This window comes from Oncorhynchus masou, chromosome 15, assembly GCF_036934945.1.
Source record: "Oncorhynchus masou masou isolate Uvic2021 chromosome 15, UVic_Omas_1.1, whole genome shotgun sequence".
In the NCBI taxonomy this organism is placed as follows: domain Eukaryota; kingdom Metazoa; phylum Chordata; class Actinopteri; order Salmoniformes; family Salmonidae; genus Oncorhynchus; species Oncorhynchus masou.
Genome location: NC_088226.1, coordinates 73,930,404 through 73,948,970, shown reverse-complemented (window position 1 = coordinate 73,948,970; position 18,567 = coordinate 73,930,404). Strand labels below are relative to the sequence as shown.

The 18,567-nt window shown below is 45.7% G+C and overlaps 1 protein-coding gene across 1 annotated transcript in view; it reads left to right on the top strand.

Annotated features, from left to right (window-relative positions):
- The first annotated feature begins 6,816 nt into the window (after nucleotides 1-6,816).
- The window catches only part of ccdc33 (coiled-coil domain containing 33), a 30,917-nt gene continuing 19,166 nt past the window's right edge, over nucleotides 6,817-18,567 (top strand). Inside the window, exons 1-4 of the mRNA XM_064990333.1 lie at nucleotides 6,817-6,843; nucleotides 7,835-8,030; nucleotides 16,502-16,590; nucleotides 16,686-16,817. Coding sequence (XP_064846405.1) covers nucleotides 6,817-6,843; nucleotides 7,835-8,030; nucleotides 16,502-16,590; nucleotides 16,686-16,817 — 444 coding nt within the window. The remainder of the gene's footprint in view (nucleotides 6,844-7,834; nucleotides 8,031-16,501; nucleotides 16,591-16,685; nucleotides 16,818-18,567) is intronic.

Below are 18,567 nucleotides of genomic sequence, written 5' to 3'. Positions count from 1 at the left end.
GAGCATTAGGACCTGCGCCGCTTCCTGTTCTCTACAGATGTCGTAGAGCATTAGGACCTGTGCCACTTCCTGTTCTCTACAGATGTCGTAGAGCATTAGGACCTGTGCCGCTTCCTGTTCTCTACAGATGTCGTAGAGCATTAGGACCTGCTCCGCTTCCTGTTCTCTACAGATGTCGTAGAGCATTAGGACCTGCTCTGCTTCCTGTTCTCTACAGATGTCGTAGAGCATTAGGACCTGCGCCGCTTCCTGTTCTCTACAGATGTCGTAGAGCATTAGGACCTGCGCCGCTTCCTGTTCTCTACAGATGTCGTAGAGCATTAGGACCTGTGCCACTTCCTGTTCTCTACAGATGTCGTAGAGCATTAGGACCTGTGCCGCTTCCTGTTCTCTACAGATGTCGTAGAGCATTAGGACCTGCACCGCTTCCTGTTCTCTACAGATGTCGTAGAGCATTAGGACCTGCGCCGCTTCCTGCTCTCTACAGATGTCGTAGAGCATTAGGACCTGCGGCGCTTCCTGTTCTCTACAGATGTCGTAGAGCATTAGGACCTGCGCCGCTTCCTGTTCTCTACAGATGTCGAAGAGCATTAGAACCTGCGCTGCTTCCTGTTCTCGACTGATGACGTAGAGAATTAGGACCTGCGCTGCTTCCTGTTCTCGACTGATGACGTAGAGCATTAGGACCTGCGCTGCTTCCTGTTCTCGACTGATGACGTAGAGAATTAGGACCTGCGCCGCTTCCTGTTCTCTACAGATGTCGAAGAGCATTAGAACCTGCGCCGCTTCCTGTTCTCGACTGATGACGTAGAGAATTAGGACCTGCGCCGCTTCCTGTTCTCGACTGATGACGTAGAGAATTAGGACCTGCGCTGCTTCCTGTTCTCGACTGATGACGTAGAGAATTAGGACCTGCGCCGCTTCCTGTTCTCGACTGATGACGTAGAGAATTAGGACCTGCGCTGCTTCCTGTTCTCGACTGATGACGTAGAGAATTAGGACCTGCGCCGCTTCCTGTTCTCTACAGATGTCGTAGAGCATTAGGACCTGCGCCGCTTCCTGTTCTCTACAGATGTCGTAGAGCATTAGGACCTGCGCCGCTTCCTGTTCTCTACAGATGTCGTAGAGCATTAGGACCTGCGCTGCTTCCTGTTCTCTACAGATGTCGTAGAGCATTAGTACCTGCTCCGCTTCCTGTTCTCTACAGATGTCGTAGAGCATTAGGACCTGCTCCGCTTCCTGTTCTCTACAGATGTCGTAGAGCATTAGGACCTGCTCCGCTTCCTGTTCTCTACAGATGTCGTAGAGCATTAGGACCTGCGCCGCTTCCTGTTCTCTACAGATGTCGAAGAGCATTAGGACCTGCTCCGCTTCCTGTTCTCTACAGATGTCGTAGAGCATTAGGACCTGCACCGCTTCCTGTTCTCTACAGATGTCGTAGAGCATTAGGACCTGCGCCGCTTCCTGTTCTCTACAGATGTCGTAGAGCATTAGGACCTGCGCGGCTTCCTGTTCTCTACAGATGTCGTAGAGCATTAGGACCTGCGCTGCTTCCTGTTCTCTACAGATGTCGTAGAGCATTAGGACCTGCGCCGCTTCCTGTTCTCTACAGATGTCGTAGAGCATTAGGACCTGCTCCGCTTCCTGTTCTCTACAGATGTCGTAGAGCATTAGGACCTGCTCTGCTTCCTGTTCTCTACAGATGTCGTAGAGCATTAGGACCTGCGCCGCTTCCTGTTCTCTACAGATGTCGTAGAGCATTAGGACCTGTGCCGCTTCCTGTTCTCTACAGATGTCGTAGAGCATTAGGACCTGCGCCGCTTCCTGTTCTCTACAGATGTCGTAGAGCATTAGGACCTGCGCCGCTTCCTGTTCTCTACAGATGTCGTAGAGCATTAGGACCTGTGCCGCTTCCTGTTCTCTACAGATGTCGTAGAGCATTAGGACCTGCGCCGCTTCCTGTTCTCTACAGATGTCGTAGAGCATTAGGACCTGCGCCGCTTCCTGTTCTCTACAGATGTCATAGAGCATTAGGACCTGCGCCGCTTCCTGCTCTCTACAGATGTCGTAGAGCATTAGGACCTGCGCTGCTTCCTGTTCTCTACAGATGTCGTAGAGCATTAGGACCTGCACCGCTTCCTGTTCTCGTCTGATGTCGTAGAGCATTAGGACCTGCGCCGCTTCCTGTTCTCTACAGATGTCGTAGAGCATTAGGACCTGCGCCGCTTCCTGTTCTCTACAGATGTCGTAGAGCATTAGGACCTGCGCCGCTTCCTGTTCTCTACAGATGTCGTAGAGCATTAGGACCTGCGCCGCTTCCTGTTCTCTACAGACGTCGTAGAGCATTAGGACCTGTGCCGCTTCCTGTTCTCTACAGATGTCGTAGAGCATTAGGACCTGCGCCGCTTCCTGCTCTCTACAGATGTCGTAGAGCATTAGGACCTGCACCGCTTCCTGTTCTCTACAGATGTCGTAGAGCATTAGGACCTGTGCCACTTCCTGTTCTCTACAGATGTCGTAGAGCATTAGGACCTGCGCCGCTTCCTGTTATCTACAGATGTCGTAGAGCATTCGGACCTGTGCCACTTCCTGTTCTCTACAGATGTCGAAGAGCATTAGAACCTGCGCCGCTTCCTGTTCTCGACTGATGACGTAGAGCATGAGCCTGCAATAGCGAGTCACTTCTTTGATGTTTGAAGAGAAAGAGAGAAGAGGAGAGATCCATCCTCATAGCAGTGATAGGAGAGACCATGAGAGGATATGAGAGAGGATATGACAGAGCTGAGTGACTTGGTGTATAGAGAGAAGAGGAGCTTTGGAGGAATAAGCAGATTTAAAGAGGAGTCCATAATTTGCTTTCTAATGATCATGATCTTTTCCTCAAAGAAGTTCATGAATTTATTACTGCTGAAGTGAAAACCATCCTCACTTGGGGAATGCTGCTTTTTAGTTAGCTTTGCGACAGTATCAAAAATACATTTTGAAAGGGAAATTAAGTAGTGATCAGAGAAATGGGGGGGTTGCAGTGAGTTTAGTAGACGAACAGCCTCTAGCAAAATGAGGTCATATTGCCTGCCTTCTGAGTGGGAGGGGATTGGGAAAAGGTGAGGTCAAAAGAGAAAATAAGTGGAAAGAAATGAATTGAAGTCACCCAGTACGATGAGTGGTGAGCCATCGTAGTGAAATTAGCTTATCAATGTGTCAAGCTCGTTGAGGAACTCTCCAAGGGCACCTGGTGGGCGATAGATGACAACAATGTTACGTTTGAGTGGACAGGAGGCAGTGACAGCCAGGAATTCAAATGAGGAGATGGACAGGTGAGAGAGAGAGAAAAGAGAAAATCTCCACCTAGAAGAAATTAGTAGCTCTGTGCCAGAACTGCGACAACCAGATGCTCTCGGACTATGAGAGAACACATAATCAGATGAAGACAGAGCAGCTGGAGTAGTAGTGTTCTGAGATAATACATCTCTCGGGGCCAAAAAGTCTAAGGACTGAAGGACAGCATAGGCTGAGATGAACTGAGATGAGCCTTATTGTACCAGATCGGCAGTTCCAAATGCTGCCAGGAATACTATGTATTCCACATGGGTTGTGCGCGTAGGGTACACGAAATTAGAAGGGTTGCAGCCAAGGGGGGGGGGTCTGTAAAACCTACAGGGAGAGGAGCGAACAGGTGTCGAAAACACACACATAGTTACCAAAATGAGATAATCTGTAAATAAGTCGGTAAGATAATCAAGTGAGAGCATTCCTCTAACAACTCGGCAGAACAACTCGGCAGAACAACTCCTCTAACAACTCGGCAGAACAACTCAGCAGAACAACTCGGTAGAACAACTCGGTAGGACAACTCGGCAGAACAACTCGGTAGAACAACTCGGCAGGACAACTCGGCAGGACAACTCGGTAGAACAACTCGGTAGGACAACTCGGTAGAACAACTCGGCAGGACAACTCGGTAGAACAACTCTGTAGGACAACTCGGTAGGACAACTCGGCAGGACAACTCGGTAGAACAACTCCTCTAACAACTCGGCAGAACAACTCGGTAGGACAACTCGGCAGGACAACTCGGTAGAACAACTCCTCTAACAACTCGGCAGAACAACTCGGTAGGACAACTCGGCAGAACAACTCGGTAGAACAACTCCTCTAACAACTCGGCAGAACAACTCTGTAGAACAACTCGGCAGAACAACTCGGTAGAACAACTCCTCTAACAACTCGGCAGAACAACTCTGTAGAACAACTCGGCAGAACAACTCCTCTAACAACTCGGCAGAACAACTCCTCTAACAACTCGGCAGAACAACTCGGCAGGACAACTCGGCAGGACAACTCGGCAGGACAACTCGGTAGGACAACTCGGCAGGACAACTCGGCAGGACAACTCGGCAGGACAACTCGGTAAGACAACTCGGCAGGACAACTCGGCAGGACAACTCGGCAGGACAACTCGGCAGGACAACTCGGCAGGACAACTCGGCAGGACAACTCGGCAGGACAACTCGGCAGGACAACTCGGCAGAACAACTCGGTAGAACAACTACTCTAACAACTCGGCAGAACAACTCTGTAGAACAACTCGGCAGAACAACTCCTCTAACAACTCGGCAGAAGAACTCGGCAGGACAACTCGGCAGGACAACTCGGTAGAACAACTCCTCTAACAACTCGGCAGAACAACTCTGTAGAACAACTCGGCAGAACAACTCCTCTAACAACTCGGCAGGACAACTCGGTAGGACAACTCGGCAGGACTACTCGGCAGGACAACTCGGTAGGACAACTCTGTAGGACAACTCGGCAGGACAACTCGGTAGAACAACTCGGCAGGACAACTCGGCAGGACAACTCGGCAGGACAGTCTTTTGTTTTGGCGACAACACCGCTTCTTGACAATACCGCCGCTTACAGCTGACGCTGAAAGAACTGGAGCAACTGAAGCACTAAAAGCCTATCAGAGGTTGAAGAACACACCTCCCAGCACTGATTTCAGATTGCCTATCAGAGGTTGAGGAACACACCTCCCAGCACTGATTTCAGATTGCCTATCAGAGGTTGAGGAACACACCTCCCAACACTGATTTCAGATTGCCTATCAGAGGTTGAGGAACACACCTCCCAGCACTGATTTCAGATTGCCTATCAGAGGTTGAGGAACACACCTCCCAACAATGCAACGCGCCCAAATGAGCAAAACCGTTACAGAAATAGGCCTGAAACGAATCCAAGTCCACAACGACAGTCACAAGTTCTGAGGAATCAGACAGGTCAAACAGCAACGACTTAACTAGGCTACTAGGTAAACGATAGCGCTTATATTAATTAACTAGGCTACTAGGTAAACGATAGCGCTTAAATTGCCCTAGCAATACAATACCAACAGTGACTTATTGAATCCAAAAATATATGTGCTGCTCTTGTAAGAGTTGACCCACTTCCAAACTATAGTGTGGATCCAAATCAAATCAAAATATATTGGTCATACATAATTTAGCAGATGAAGCAGTGAAATGCTTATGCAACTAACTAAGCTAACTAGCTCCTAAGTTGTCAGGACCCGGTTACGAACCCGGGGCTCCGGAGTGAGAAACAGTCACTTAACCAACTGAGCCACGAATAGTCGGCAGAACCCAGAAGATGAGGCAGACACAGCAGTACTTGAGACGGTGTATTTAATAAAGTAAAAAGTGAAGTCCTTCAGGAAAACATGTAACTCCACAACCTCAAAAGGAATTCCACAAGAACAAAGGTAATCCTCCAAGACAAAAAGGTAAATCCACAAGGGGGTAGGTATAGCATAAAAAACCTCAAAAGATACTCAAAAATAAATAAACAAGAACAAAAAACAGAATTCCACAAGAGCGTCCACCGGGATCAACAAGAGTTCACAGAATACTAGGGCTGGGTGCTAACATACAAACACAGAGCAAAGAACTGAGGAAAACTAAGGATTTAAATAGAATCAGGGGAAACGAGGCACAGGTGCAAATAATAATGGGGATCAAGGGAAAACAAAAGGTCAAAAAGCACAATGGGGGCATCTAGTGACCAAAAACCGGAACAACCCTGGCCAAATCCTGACATAAGTATGTAACTAGCTCCTAACAATGTAACTAGCTCCTAAGTATGTAACTAGCTCCTAAGAAAGTAACTAGCTCCTGACAATGCAACTAGCTAAGCTAACTAGCTCCTAACAATGCAACTAGCTCCTAACAATGCAACTAGCTAAGCTAACTAGCTCCTAACAATGTAACTAGCTCCTAAGAAAGTAACTAGCTCCTAACCATGCAACTAGCTAAATTATCTAGCTCCTAACAATGTAAATAGCTCCTAACAATAGAACTAGCTAAGCTAACTAGCTCCTAACAATGTAACTAGCTACTAAGAAAGTAACTCGCTCCTAACCATGCAACGAGCTCCTAACAATGCAACTAGCTAAATTAACTAGCTCCTAACAATGTAACTAGCTCCTAACAATAGAACTAGCTAAGCTAACTAGATCCTAACAATGTAACTAGCTCCTAACAATAGAACTAGCTAAGCTAACTAGCTCCTAACAATGTAACTAGCTCCTAACAATAGAACTAGCTAAGCTAACTAGCTCATAACAATGTAACTAGCGCCTAACAATGCAACTGGAGTGACAGGGTAGCCTAATGGTTAGAGCGTTATGGTTAGAGCGTTATAAGAAAGAAGCTTTTGTGTGTATGGAACATTTCTGGGATCTTTTATTTCAGCTCATGAAATATGGGACCAACACAATTGTTGCGTTTATATTTTTGTTCAGTATATATAGATGACCAGAATATGGCGAAGACCCCTGCTGACATCACAGTATCTGAACGTTATGATGAGTTGGTGTCATCCCTGCTACTATACCTCACCCCCCCCCGCCTGTTTCTCTGCCCCCCCCGCCTGTTTCTCTGCCCCCCCTGCCTGTTTCTCTGCCCCCCCGCCTGTTTCTCTGTCCCCCCTGCCTGTTTCTCTGTCCCCCCCGCCTGTTTCTCTGCCCCCCCCTGCCTGTTTCTCTGCCCCCCCCGCCTGTTTCTCTGCCCCCTGCCTGTTTCTCTGCCCCCCCCCGCCTGTTTCTCTGTCCCCCCTGCCTGTTTCTCTGTCCTCCCCCTGCCTGTTTCTCTGCCCCCCCTGCCTGCTTCTCTGCCCCCCTGCCTGCTTCTCTGTCCCCCCTGCCTGTTTCTCTGTCCCCCCCTGCCTGTTTCTCTGTCCCCCCTGCCTGTTTCTCTGCCTCCCCCTGCCTGTTTCTCTGTCCCCCCCCTGCCTGTTTCTCTGCCTCCCCCTGCCTTTTTTCTCTGTCCCCCCTGCCTGTTTCTCTGTCCCCCCTGCCTGTTTCTCTGTCCCCCCACTGCCTGTTTCTCTGCCCCCCTGCCTGTTTCTCTGTCCCCCCTGCCTGTTTCTCTGTCCCCCTGCCTGTTTCTCTGTCCCCCCTCTGCCTGTTTCTCTGCCTCAACCCTGCCTGTTTCTCTGTCCCCCCCTGCCTGTTTCTCTGCCTCCCCCTGCCTGTTTCTCTGTCCCCCCGCCTGTTTCTCTGTCCTCCCCTGCCTGTTTCTCTGCCCCCCTGCCTGTTTCTCTGCCCCCCTGCCTGCTTCTCTGTCCCCCCTGCCTGTTTCTCTGTCCCCCCTGCCTGTTTCTCTGCCCCCCTGCCTGTTTCTCTGCCTCCCCCTGCCTGTTTCTCTGTCCCCACCCTGCCTGTTTCTCTGCCTCCCCCTGCCTGTTTCTCTGTCCCCCCTGCCTGTTTCTCTGTCCCCTCCTGCCTGTTTCTCTGCCCCCCCCCCCCCCCCCCCCCACTGCCTGTTTCTCTGCCCCCTAGGAAGTGGAGAACTACCGAACAGCGATGCGTAAAATGGCAGAGGACATCATAGCCCTGAGGACCCAGGTGGTAACCTTGGGGACGGACAACAGCCAACTCCGTAGTGATCTCACGCTGCACCAGGACCTAGGGCGCCACTTATTGGACGATACTGATGTCGACGTCATGACCAAGGCAGAGGTCGCTGACCGGATAGGTGCACCCTTTTTTACATAATAATACCATGTAAAACGCACGAGCATCACAATATCACGCTGACCCCAACTTCCCTCGGCACTTCGCTATAGTCTTTCCACATGGTTCAGTCCAGCAACTGGTCCCAATGTACAGGAAATGACCCCATATAATTATTCATGTGGGTGCCAAGAAAGTTTACTTATCCAGCCAACAGTCTCAATAACTTCTGGTTGTTATGGCAGCAGTCAGGTTAATTTCTTGAAAAGTTGTTAAGTTTCGTCCTGAAGTTGTGAGGTAAACTGATCCTCTGTGGGTCTGTCTGTTGTTGCTAATCCTTATTATCCTGTCAGGGCTCTGATAAGCTCACTGAGGATATGGGTGTGCACACACACACACACACACACACACACACACACACACACACACACACACACACACACACACGTCTGGGACTGGGTTTTGATAAGGGATGGCCAGCCGCTGTGCTTATCATCTGAAGGACAGTCTGTAACCAAAGGACGACTGACTGAAAGTCCACACACACACACACACACACACACACACACACACACACACACACACACACACACACACACACACTCACACACACACACACACACACACACACACACACACGCACACACACTCACACACACACGCACACACACACACTCACACACTCACACACTCACACACACACACACACACACACACACACACACACACACACACGCACACGCACACTCACACACACACACACTCACACACTCACACACTCACACACTCACACACACACACACACACACACACGCTTCACTGAGGGATGCTTCAAAAGACCGTCTGAGGCCATCAAAGCACAAACACCAGCTCTATTCCCTATCCCAAATGGCACCCAATTCCCTATCTAGTGCACTATATTTGTGCCCATACATAGGGAAGTAGTTTGCGTAGCAGTCAGTCAGTGGGCTGAGATAATAAGGATTTACTCAGTACTTTTGTAATGTGCTTCTCAGTTTTGACATTTAGTTGAATTCCGTGTGGCTTTAGGAAGCCTTTGAGACTGACGCTTCAGATCAAACAGCAGATTTGGAGATGTCCTGTTGTTCTGCTTTTGAACTGACAGTTTTTCAACTCCTTTCCAGATCTGAAACGAACAGACAATCAGAATATCTATAGCTACAGAATGACGAGCGGGCTACTACTCTCCTTCATTTATGCACGTGACAAATAAACTTTGATTTGATTCAATGTTGACGGCCAACGAGCTGAAAACGTTTATCTAATGTTCCCTATTCGATTTGAGCTCGTCTAGTTCCGTCTGTCATTAGTTGTTGGTGTTGTTGTTGTTGTTGATGTGCAATTTACGTAAAGATATCCCATCTTGTCATGGTTGTTTGATCAATAGGACTGTGAAGTTCCCAAATGTAAGAGATTAGTGTTTATTATGGATCCCCATTAGTGTTTATTATGGATCCCCATTAGTGTTTATTATGGATCCCCATTAGTGTTTATTATGGATCCCCATTAGTGTTTATTATGGATCCCCATTAGTGTTTATTATGGATCCCCATTAGTGTTTATTATGGATCCCCATTAGTGTTTATTATGGATCCCCGTTAGTGTTTAGATCCCCATTAGTGTTTATTATGGATCCCCATTAGTGTTTATTATGGTGTTTATTATGGATCCCCGTTAGTGTTTATTATGGATCCCCATTAGTGTTTATTATGGATCCCCATTAGTGTTTATTATGGATCCCCATTAGTGTTTATTATGGATCCCATTAGTGTTTATTATGGATCCCCATTAGTGTTTATTATGGATCCCCATTAGTGTTTATTATGGATCCCCATTAGTGTTTATTATGGATCCTCATTAGTGTTTATTATGGATCCCCATTAGTGTTTATTATGGATCCCCATTAGTGTTTATTATGGATCCCCATTAGTGTTTATTATGGATCCCCATTAGTGTTTATTATGGATCCCCATTAGTGTTTATTATGGATCCCCATTAGTGTTTATTATGGATCCCCATTAGTGTTTATTATGGATCCCCATTAGTGTTTATTATGGATCCCCATTAGTGTTTATTATGGATCCCCATTAGTGTTTATTATGGATCCCCATTAGTGTTTATTAGATCCCCATTAGTGTTTATTATGGATCCCCATTAGTGTTTATTATGGATCCCCATTAGTGTTTATTATGGATCAACATTAGTGTTTATTATGGATCCCCATTAGTGTTTATTATGGATCCCCATTAGTGTTTATTATGGATCCCCATTAGTGTTTATTATGGATCCCCATTAGTGTTTATTATGGATCCCCATTAGTGTTTATTATGGATCCCCATTAGTGTTTATTATGGATCCCCATTAGTGTTTATTATGGATCCCCATTAGTGTTTATTATGGATCCCCATTAGTGTTTATTATGGATCCATTAGTGTTTATTATGGATCCCCATTATTGTTTTTTATTGATCCCCATTAGTGTTTATTATGGATCCCCATTAGTGTTTATTATGGATCCCCATTAGTGTTTATTATGGATCCCCATTAGTGTTTATTATGGATCCCCATTAGTGTTTATTATGGATCCCCATTAGTGTTTATTATGGATCCCCATTAGTGTTTATTATGGATCCCCATTAGTGTTTATTATGGATCCCCATTAGTGTTTATTATGGATCCCCATTAGTGTTTATTATGGATCCCCATTAGTGTTTATTATGGATCCCCATTAGTGTTTATTATGGATCCCATTAGTGTTTATTATGGATCCCCATTAGTGTTTATTATGGATCCCCATTAGTGTTTATTATGGATCCCCATTAGTGTTTATTATGGATCCCCATTAGTGTTTATTATGGATCCCCATTAGTGTTTATTATGGATCCCCATCAGTGTTTATTATGGATCCCCGTTAGTGTTTATTATGGATCCCCATTAGTGTTTATTATGGATCCCATTAGTGTTTATTATGGATGCCCATTAGTGTTTATTATGGATCCCCATTAGTGTTTATTATGGATCCCCGTTAGTGTTTATTATGGATCCCCGTTAGTGTTTATTATGGATCCCCGTTAGTGTTTATTATGGATCCCCATTAGTGTTTATTATGGATCCCCATTAGTGTTTATTATGGATCCCCATTAGTGTTTATTATGGATCCCCATTAGTGTTTATTATGGATCCCCATTAGTGTTTATTATGGATCCCCATTAGTGTTTATTATGGATCCCATTAGTGTTTATTATGGATCCCCATTAGTGTTTTTATGGATATTAGTGTTTATTATGGATCCCATTAGTGTTTATTATGGATCCCCATTAGTGTTTATTATGGATCCCCGTTAGTGTTTATTATGGATCCCCATTAGTGTTTATTATGGATCCCCATTAGTGTTTATTATGGATCCCCATTAGTGTTTATTATGGATCCCCATTAGTGTTTATTATGGATCCCCATTAGTGTTTATTATGGATCCCCATTAGTGTTTATTATGGATCCCCATTAGTGTTTATTATGGATCCCCATTAGTGTTTATTATGGATCCCCATTAGTGTTTATTATGGATCCCCATTAGTGTTTATTATGGATCCCCATTAGTGTTTATTATGGATCCCCATTAGTGTTTATTATGGATCCCCATTAGTGTTTATTATGGATCCCCATTAGTGTTTATTATGGATCCCCATTAGTGTTTATTATGGATCCCCATTAGTGTTTATTATGGATCCCCATTAGTGTTTATTATGGATCCCCATTAGTGTTTATTATGGATCCCCATTAGTGTTTATTATGGATCCCCATTAGTGTTTATTATGGATCCCCATTAGTGTTTATTATGGATCCCCATTAGTGTTTATTATGGATCCCCATTAGTGTTTATTATGGATCCCCATTGGTGTTTATTATGGATCCCCATTAGTGTTTATTATGGATCCCCATTAGTGTTTATTATGGATCCCCATTAGAGTTTATTATGGATCCCCATTAGTGTTTACTATGGATCCCCATTAGTGTTTATTATGGATCCCCATTAGTGTTTATTATGGATCCCCATTAGTGTTTATTATGGATCCCCATTAGTGTTTATTATGGATCCCCATTAGTGTTTATTATGGATCCCCATTAGTGTTTATTATGGATCCTCATTAGTGTTTATTATGGATCCCCATTAGTGTTTATTATGGATCCCCATTAGTGTTTATTATGGATCCCCATTAGTGTTTATTATGGATCCTCATTAGTGTTTATTATGGATCCCCATTAGTGTTTATTATGGATCCTCATTAGTGTTTATTATGGATCCCCATTAGTGTTTATTATGGATCCCCATTAGTGTTTATTATGGATCCCCGTTAGTGTTTATTATGGATCCCCATGAGTGTTTATTATGGATGCCCATTAGTGTTTATTATGGATCCCCATTAGTGTTTATTATGGATCCCCGTTAGTGTTTATTATGGATCCCCATTAGTGTTTATTATGGATCCCCATTAGTGTTTATTATGGATGCCCATTAGTGTTTATTATGGATCCCCATTAGTGTTTATTATGGATCCCCATTAGTGTTTATTATGGATCCCCATTAGTGTTTATTATGGATCCCCATTAGTGTTTATTATGGATCCCCATTAGTGTTTATTATGGATCCCCATTAGTGTTTATTATGGATCCCCATTAGTGTTTATTATGGATCCTCATTAGTGTTTATTATGGATCCCCATTAGTGTTTATTATGGATCCCCATTAGTGTTTATTATGGATCCCCATTAGTGTTTATTATGGATCCCCATTAGTGTTTATTATGGATCCCCATTAGTGTTTATTATGGATCCCCATTAGTGTTTACTATGGATCCCCATTAGTGTTTATTATGGATCCCCATTATTGTTTATTATGGATCCCCATTAGTGTTTATTATGGATCCTCATTAGTGTTTATTATGGATCCCCATTAGTGTTTATTATGGATCCCCATTAGTGTTTATTATGGATCCCCATTAGTGTTTATTATGGATCCCCATTAGTGTTTATTATGGATCTCCATTAGTTCCTGCCAAGGCAACAGCTACACTTCCTGGAGTTTATTATGGATCCCCATTAGTTCCTGCCAAGGCAGCAGCTACCCTTCCTGGGGTTTATTATGGATCCCCATTAGTTCCTGCCAAGGCAGAAGCTACTCTTCCTGGGGTTTATTATGGATCCCCATTAGTTCCTGCCAAGGCAGCAGCTACTCTTCCTGGGGTTTATTATAGATAGCCATTAGTTCCTGCCAAGGCAGCAGCTACTCTTCCTGGGGTTTATTATGGATCCCCAATAGTTCTTAACAAGGCAGCAGCTACTCTTCCTGGGGTTTATTATGGATCCCCATTAGTTCCTGCCAAGGCAGCAGCTACTCTTCCTGGGGTTTATTATAGATAGCCATTAGTTCCTGCCAAGGCAGCAGCTACTCTTCCTGGGGTTTATTATGGATCCCCAATAGTTCTTAACAAGGCAGCAGCTACTCTTCCTGGGGTTTATTATGGATCCCCATTAGTTCCTGCCAAGGCAGCAGCTACTCTTCCTGGTAGTTTATTATGGATCCCCATTAGTTCCTGCCGAGGCAGCAGCTACTCTTCCTGGGGTTTATTATGGATCCCCATTAGTTCCTGTCAAGGCAGCAGCTACTCTTCCTGGGGGTTTATTATGGATCTCCATTAGTTCCTGCCAAGGCAACAGCTACACTTCCTGGAGTTTATTATGGATCCCCATTAGTTCCTGCCAAGGCAGCAGCTACCCTTCCTGGGGTTTATTATGGATCCCCATTAGTTCCTGCCAAGGCAGAAGCTACTCTTCCTGGGGTTTATTATGGATCCCCATTAGTTCCTGCCAAGGCAGCAGCTACTCTTCCTGGGGTTTATTATAGATAGCCATTAGTTCCTGCCAAGGCAGCAGCTACTCTTCCTGGGGTTTATTTTGGATCCCCATTAGTTCTTAACAAGGCAGCAGCTACTCTTCCTGGGGTTTATTATGGATCCCCATTAGTTCCTGCCAAGGCAGTGGCTACTCTTCCTGGGGTTTATTATGGATCCCCATTAGTTCCTGCCAAGGCAGTGGCTACTCTTCCTGGGGTTTATTATGGATCCCCATTAGTTCCTGCCAAGGCAGCAGCTCCTCTTCCTGGGGTTTATTATGGATCCCCATTAGTTCCTGCCAAGGCAGCGGCTACTCTTCCTGGGGTTTATTATGGATCCCCATTAGTTCCTGCCAAGGCAGCAGCTCCTCTTCCTGGGGTTTATTATGGATCCCCATTAGTTCCTGCCAAGGCAGCAGCTACTCTTCCTGGGGTTTATTATGGATCCCCATTAGTTCCTGCCAAGGCAGCAGCTACTCTTCCTGGGGTTTGTTATGGATCCCCATTAGTTCCTGCCAAGGCAGCAGCTACTCTTCCTGGGGTCCAGCAAAACTAAGGCAGTTAATACATTTTTAAAACATTACAGTACTTTCACAGATTTCCCAACCCACTGTTCCCTCAGGAATTCCTGATTCTACCTGGATTATATTTGAGAGGTGTGTGTGTGTGTGTCTTGACAGATTGTGTTGTGTGTGTGTGTGTGTTGATAGATTGTGCTGTGTGTGTGTGTGTGTTGATAGATTGTGTTGTGTGTGTGTGTGTGTTGACAGATTGTGTTGTGTGTGTGTGTGTGTGTTGATAGATTGTGTTGTGTGTGTGTATGTGTGTTGACAGATTGTGTTGTGTGTGTGTGTGTTGACAGATTGTGTTGTGTGTGTGTGTATGTGTTGATAGATTGTGTTGTGTGTGTGTGTGTTGACAGATTGTGTTGTGTGTGTGTGTGTGTTGATAGATTGTGTTGTGTGTGTGTGTGTTGACAGATTGTGTTGTGTGTGTGTGTATGTGTTGATAGATTGTGTTGTGTGTGTGTGTGTTGACAGATTGTGTTGTGTGTGTGTGTGTGTGTGTGTGTGTGTGTGTGTGTGTGTGTGTGTGTGTGTGTGTGTGTGTGTGTGTGTGTGTGTGTGTGTGTGTGTGTATGTGTTGATAGATTGTGTTGTGTTTGTGTGTGTTGACAGATTGTGTTGTGTGTGTGTGTGTTGACAGATTGTGTTTTGTGTGTGTGTGTTGAGAGATTGTGCTGTGTGTGTGTGTGTCTTGACAGATTGTGTTGTGTGTGTGTGTGTGTGTGTGTGTGTGTGTGTGTGTGTGTGTGTGTGTGTGTGTGTGTGTGTTGATAGATTGTGTTGTGTGTGTGTGTGTCTTGACAGATTGTGTTGTGTGTGTGTGTGTGTTGATAGATTGTGTTGTGTGTGTGTATGTGTGTTGACAGATTGTGTTGTGTGTGTGTGTATGTGTTGATAGATTGTGTTGTGTGTGTGTGTGTTGACAGATTGTGTTGTGTGTGTGTGTGTGTGTGTGTGTGTGTGTGTGTGTGTGTGTGTGTGTGTGTGTGTGTGTGTGTGTGTGTGTGTGTGTGTGTGTTGATAGATTGTGTTGTGTTTGTGTGTGTTGACAGATTGTGTTGTGTGTGTGTGTGTTGACAGATTGTGTTGTGTGTGTGTGTGTTTTGACAGATTGTGTTGTGTGTGTGTGTGTGTGTGTTGACAGATTGTGTTGTGTGTGTGTGTGTGTGTGTTGACAGATTGTGTGTGTGTGTGTGTGTGTGTGTGTGTGTTGACAGATTGTGTTGTGTGTGTGTGTGTGTGTGTGTTCACAGATTGTGTTGTGTGTGTGGGTGTTGACAGGTTGTGTTGTGTGTGTGGGTGTTGACAGATTTTGTTGTGTGTGTGTGTGTGTGTGTGTGTGTGTGTGTGTGTGTGTGTGTGTGTGTGTGTGTGTGTGTGTGTGTGTGTGTGTGTGTTGACAGATTGTGCTGTGTGTGTTGACAGATTGTGCTGTGTGTGTGTGTGTGTGTTGACAGATTGTGTTGTGTGTGTGTGTGTTTTGACAGATTGTGTTGTGTGTGTGTGTGTGTGTGTTGACAGATTGTGTTGTGTGTGTGTGTGTGTTGACAGATTGTGTGTGTGTGTGTGTGTGTGTGTGTTGACAGATTGTGTTGTGTGTGTGTGTGTGTGTGTGTTCACAGATTGTGTTGTGTGTGTGGGTGTTGACAGGTTGTGTTGTGTGTGTGGGTGTTGACAGATTGTGTTGTGTGTGTGTGTGTGTGTGTGTTTACAGATTGTGTTGTGTGTGTGTGTGTGTGTGTTGACAGATTGTGTTGTGTGTGTGTGTGTGTTCACAGATTGTGTTGTGTGTGTGGGTGTTGACAGGTTGTGTTGTGTGTGTGTGTGTTGACAGATTGTGTTGTGTGTGTGTGTGTGTGTGTTTACAGATTGTGTTGTGTGTGTGTGTGTGTGTTGACAGATTGTGTTGTGTGTGTGTGTGTGTGTGTTGACAGATTGTGTTCTGTGTGTGTGTGTTGACAGATTGTGTTGTGTGAGTGTGTGTGTGTTGACAGATTGTGTTGTGTGTGTACCTCCAGCCTCTCTGAAGTTGAAACTGGCCAGTGAGAGCAGCAAGGCTTCAGCTCAGAGAGACAAGATACAACAGCTACAGAATGATCTGATCAGGGTGAGCAGACACACACAACTCTAAACTCTGTCCAGCTTTCACCTTATGTAAGAAACCCTCATGGCTCTGATGTTGACATCCTCTCCACCTTCCAGAAGAATGACAGTGAAAAGGAGCTGCTGCGTCTCCAGAGAGCTCACCAGCAGCAACAGACCGTCCTACAGCGATTCCACAGGACTGTCTCCAAGACTGCAAACCTGGAGGCCACTGTTCAACAGCAGGAGAAGGTACCTAACCCCTGACCCCTGACCCTACAGCGATACCACAGGACTGTCTCCAAGACTGCAAACCTGGAGGCCACTGTTCAACAGCAGGAGAAGGTACCTAACCCCTGACCCCTGACCCTACAGCGATACCACAGGACTGTCTCCAAGACTGCAAACCTGGAGGCCACTGTTCAACAGCAGGAGAAGGTACCTAACCCCTGACCCCTGACCCTACAGTGATACCACAGGACTGTCTCCAAGACTGCAAGCCTGGAGGCCACTGTTCAACAGCAGGAGAAGGTACCTAACCCCTGACCCCTGACCCTACAGCGATACCACAGGACTGTCTCCAAGACTGCAAGCCTGGAGGCCACTGTTCAACAGCAGGAGAAGGTACCTAACCCCTGACCCCTGACCCTACAGCGATACCACAGGACTGTCTCCAAGACTGCAAACCTGGAAGCCACTGTTCAACAGCAGGAGAAGGTACCTAACCCCTGACCCCTGACCCTACAGCGATACCACAGGACTGTCTCCAAGACTGCAAGCCTGGAGGCCACTGTTCAACAGCAGGAGAAGGTACCTAACCCCTGACCCCTGACCCTACAGCGATACCACAGGACTGTCTCCAAGACTGCAAGCCTGGAGGCCACTGTTCAACAGCAGGAGAAGGTACCTAACCCCTGACCCCTGACCCTACAGCGATACCACAGGACTGTCTCCAAGACTGCAAGCCTGGAGGCCACTGTTCAACAGCAGGAGAAGGTACCTAACCCCTGACCCCTGACCCTACAGCGATACCACAGGACTGTCTCCAAGACTGCAGGTCACCGTTATGAGATAGCAAGCCAAACGTATAGACTTAATGGTTCCTAAAATGGGGAGAGGTCTGTCCATGAAAAGGCGTTGCTCTGCTTTTTTATTTAAATAGGCAAATCAGTTAAGAACAAGTTCTTATTTACAATGACGGCCTACCGGGGAACAGTGGGTTAACTGCCCCTTGTTCAGGGGCAGAACAATAGATTTTTACCTTGTCAGCTCGGGGGTTTGATCTAGCAACTTTTCAGTTACTGGCCCAACGCTCTAACCACTAGGCTACCTGCAGCCTGCTTTCTTGATATCTCAGTCGACTGGACAGCTCATACAGGCCCTAGTTTTGTCACACCTGTGTGGTCAGGTGCGGCAAAAGAAGGACATAAGTAATTGCAGTTGGTGCAGAACACAGCAGCATGTAATAAACATAGATATACACGGTGGGTGAATGTCAATCTATCCTGGCTCAAAGGTGAGGAGAGATTGACTACTTCACTATTGGTCTTTGTGCCAGGTAATGATGTGTTGACCTCATCACTATTGGTCTTTGTGCCAGGTGTTGATGTGTTGACCTCATCACTATTGGTCTTTGTGCCAGGTATTGACGTGTTGACCTCTTCACTATTGGTCTTTGTGCCAGGTGTTGATGTGTTGACCTCATCACTATTGGTCTTTGTGCCAGGTGTTGATGTGTTGACCTCTTCACTATTGGTCTTTGTGCCAGGTATTGACGTGTTGACCTCTTCACTATTGGTCTTTGTGCCAGGTATGAGGTGTTGACTGCTTCACTATTGGTCTTTGTGCCAGGTATTGATGTGTTGACCTCTTCACTATTGGTCTTTGTGCCAGGTATGAGGTGTTGACTGCTTCACTATTGGTCTTTGTGCCAGGTATCGATGTGTTGACTGCTTCACTATTGGTCTTTGTGCCAGGTATTGATGTGTTGACCTCATCACTA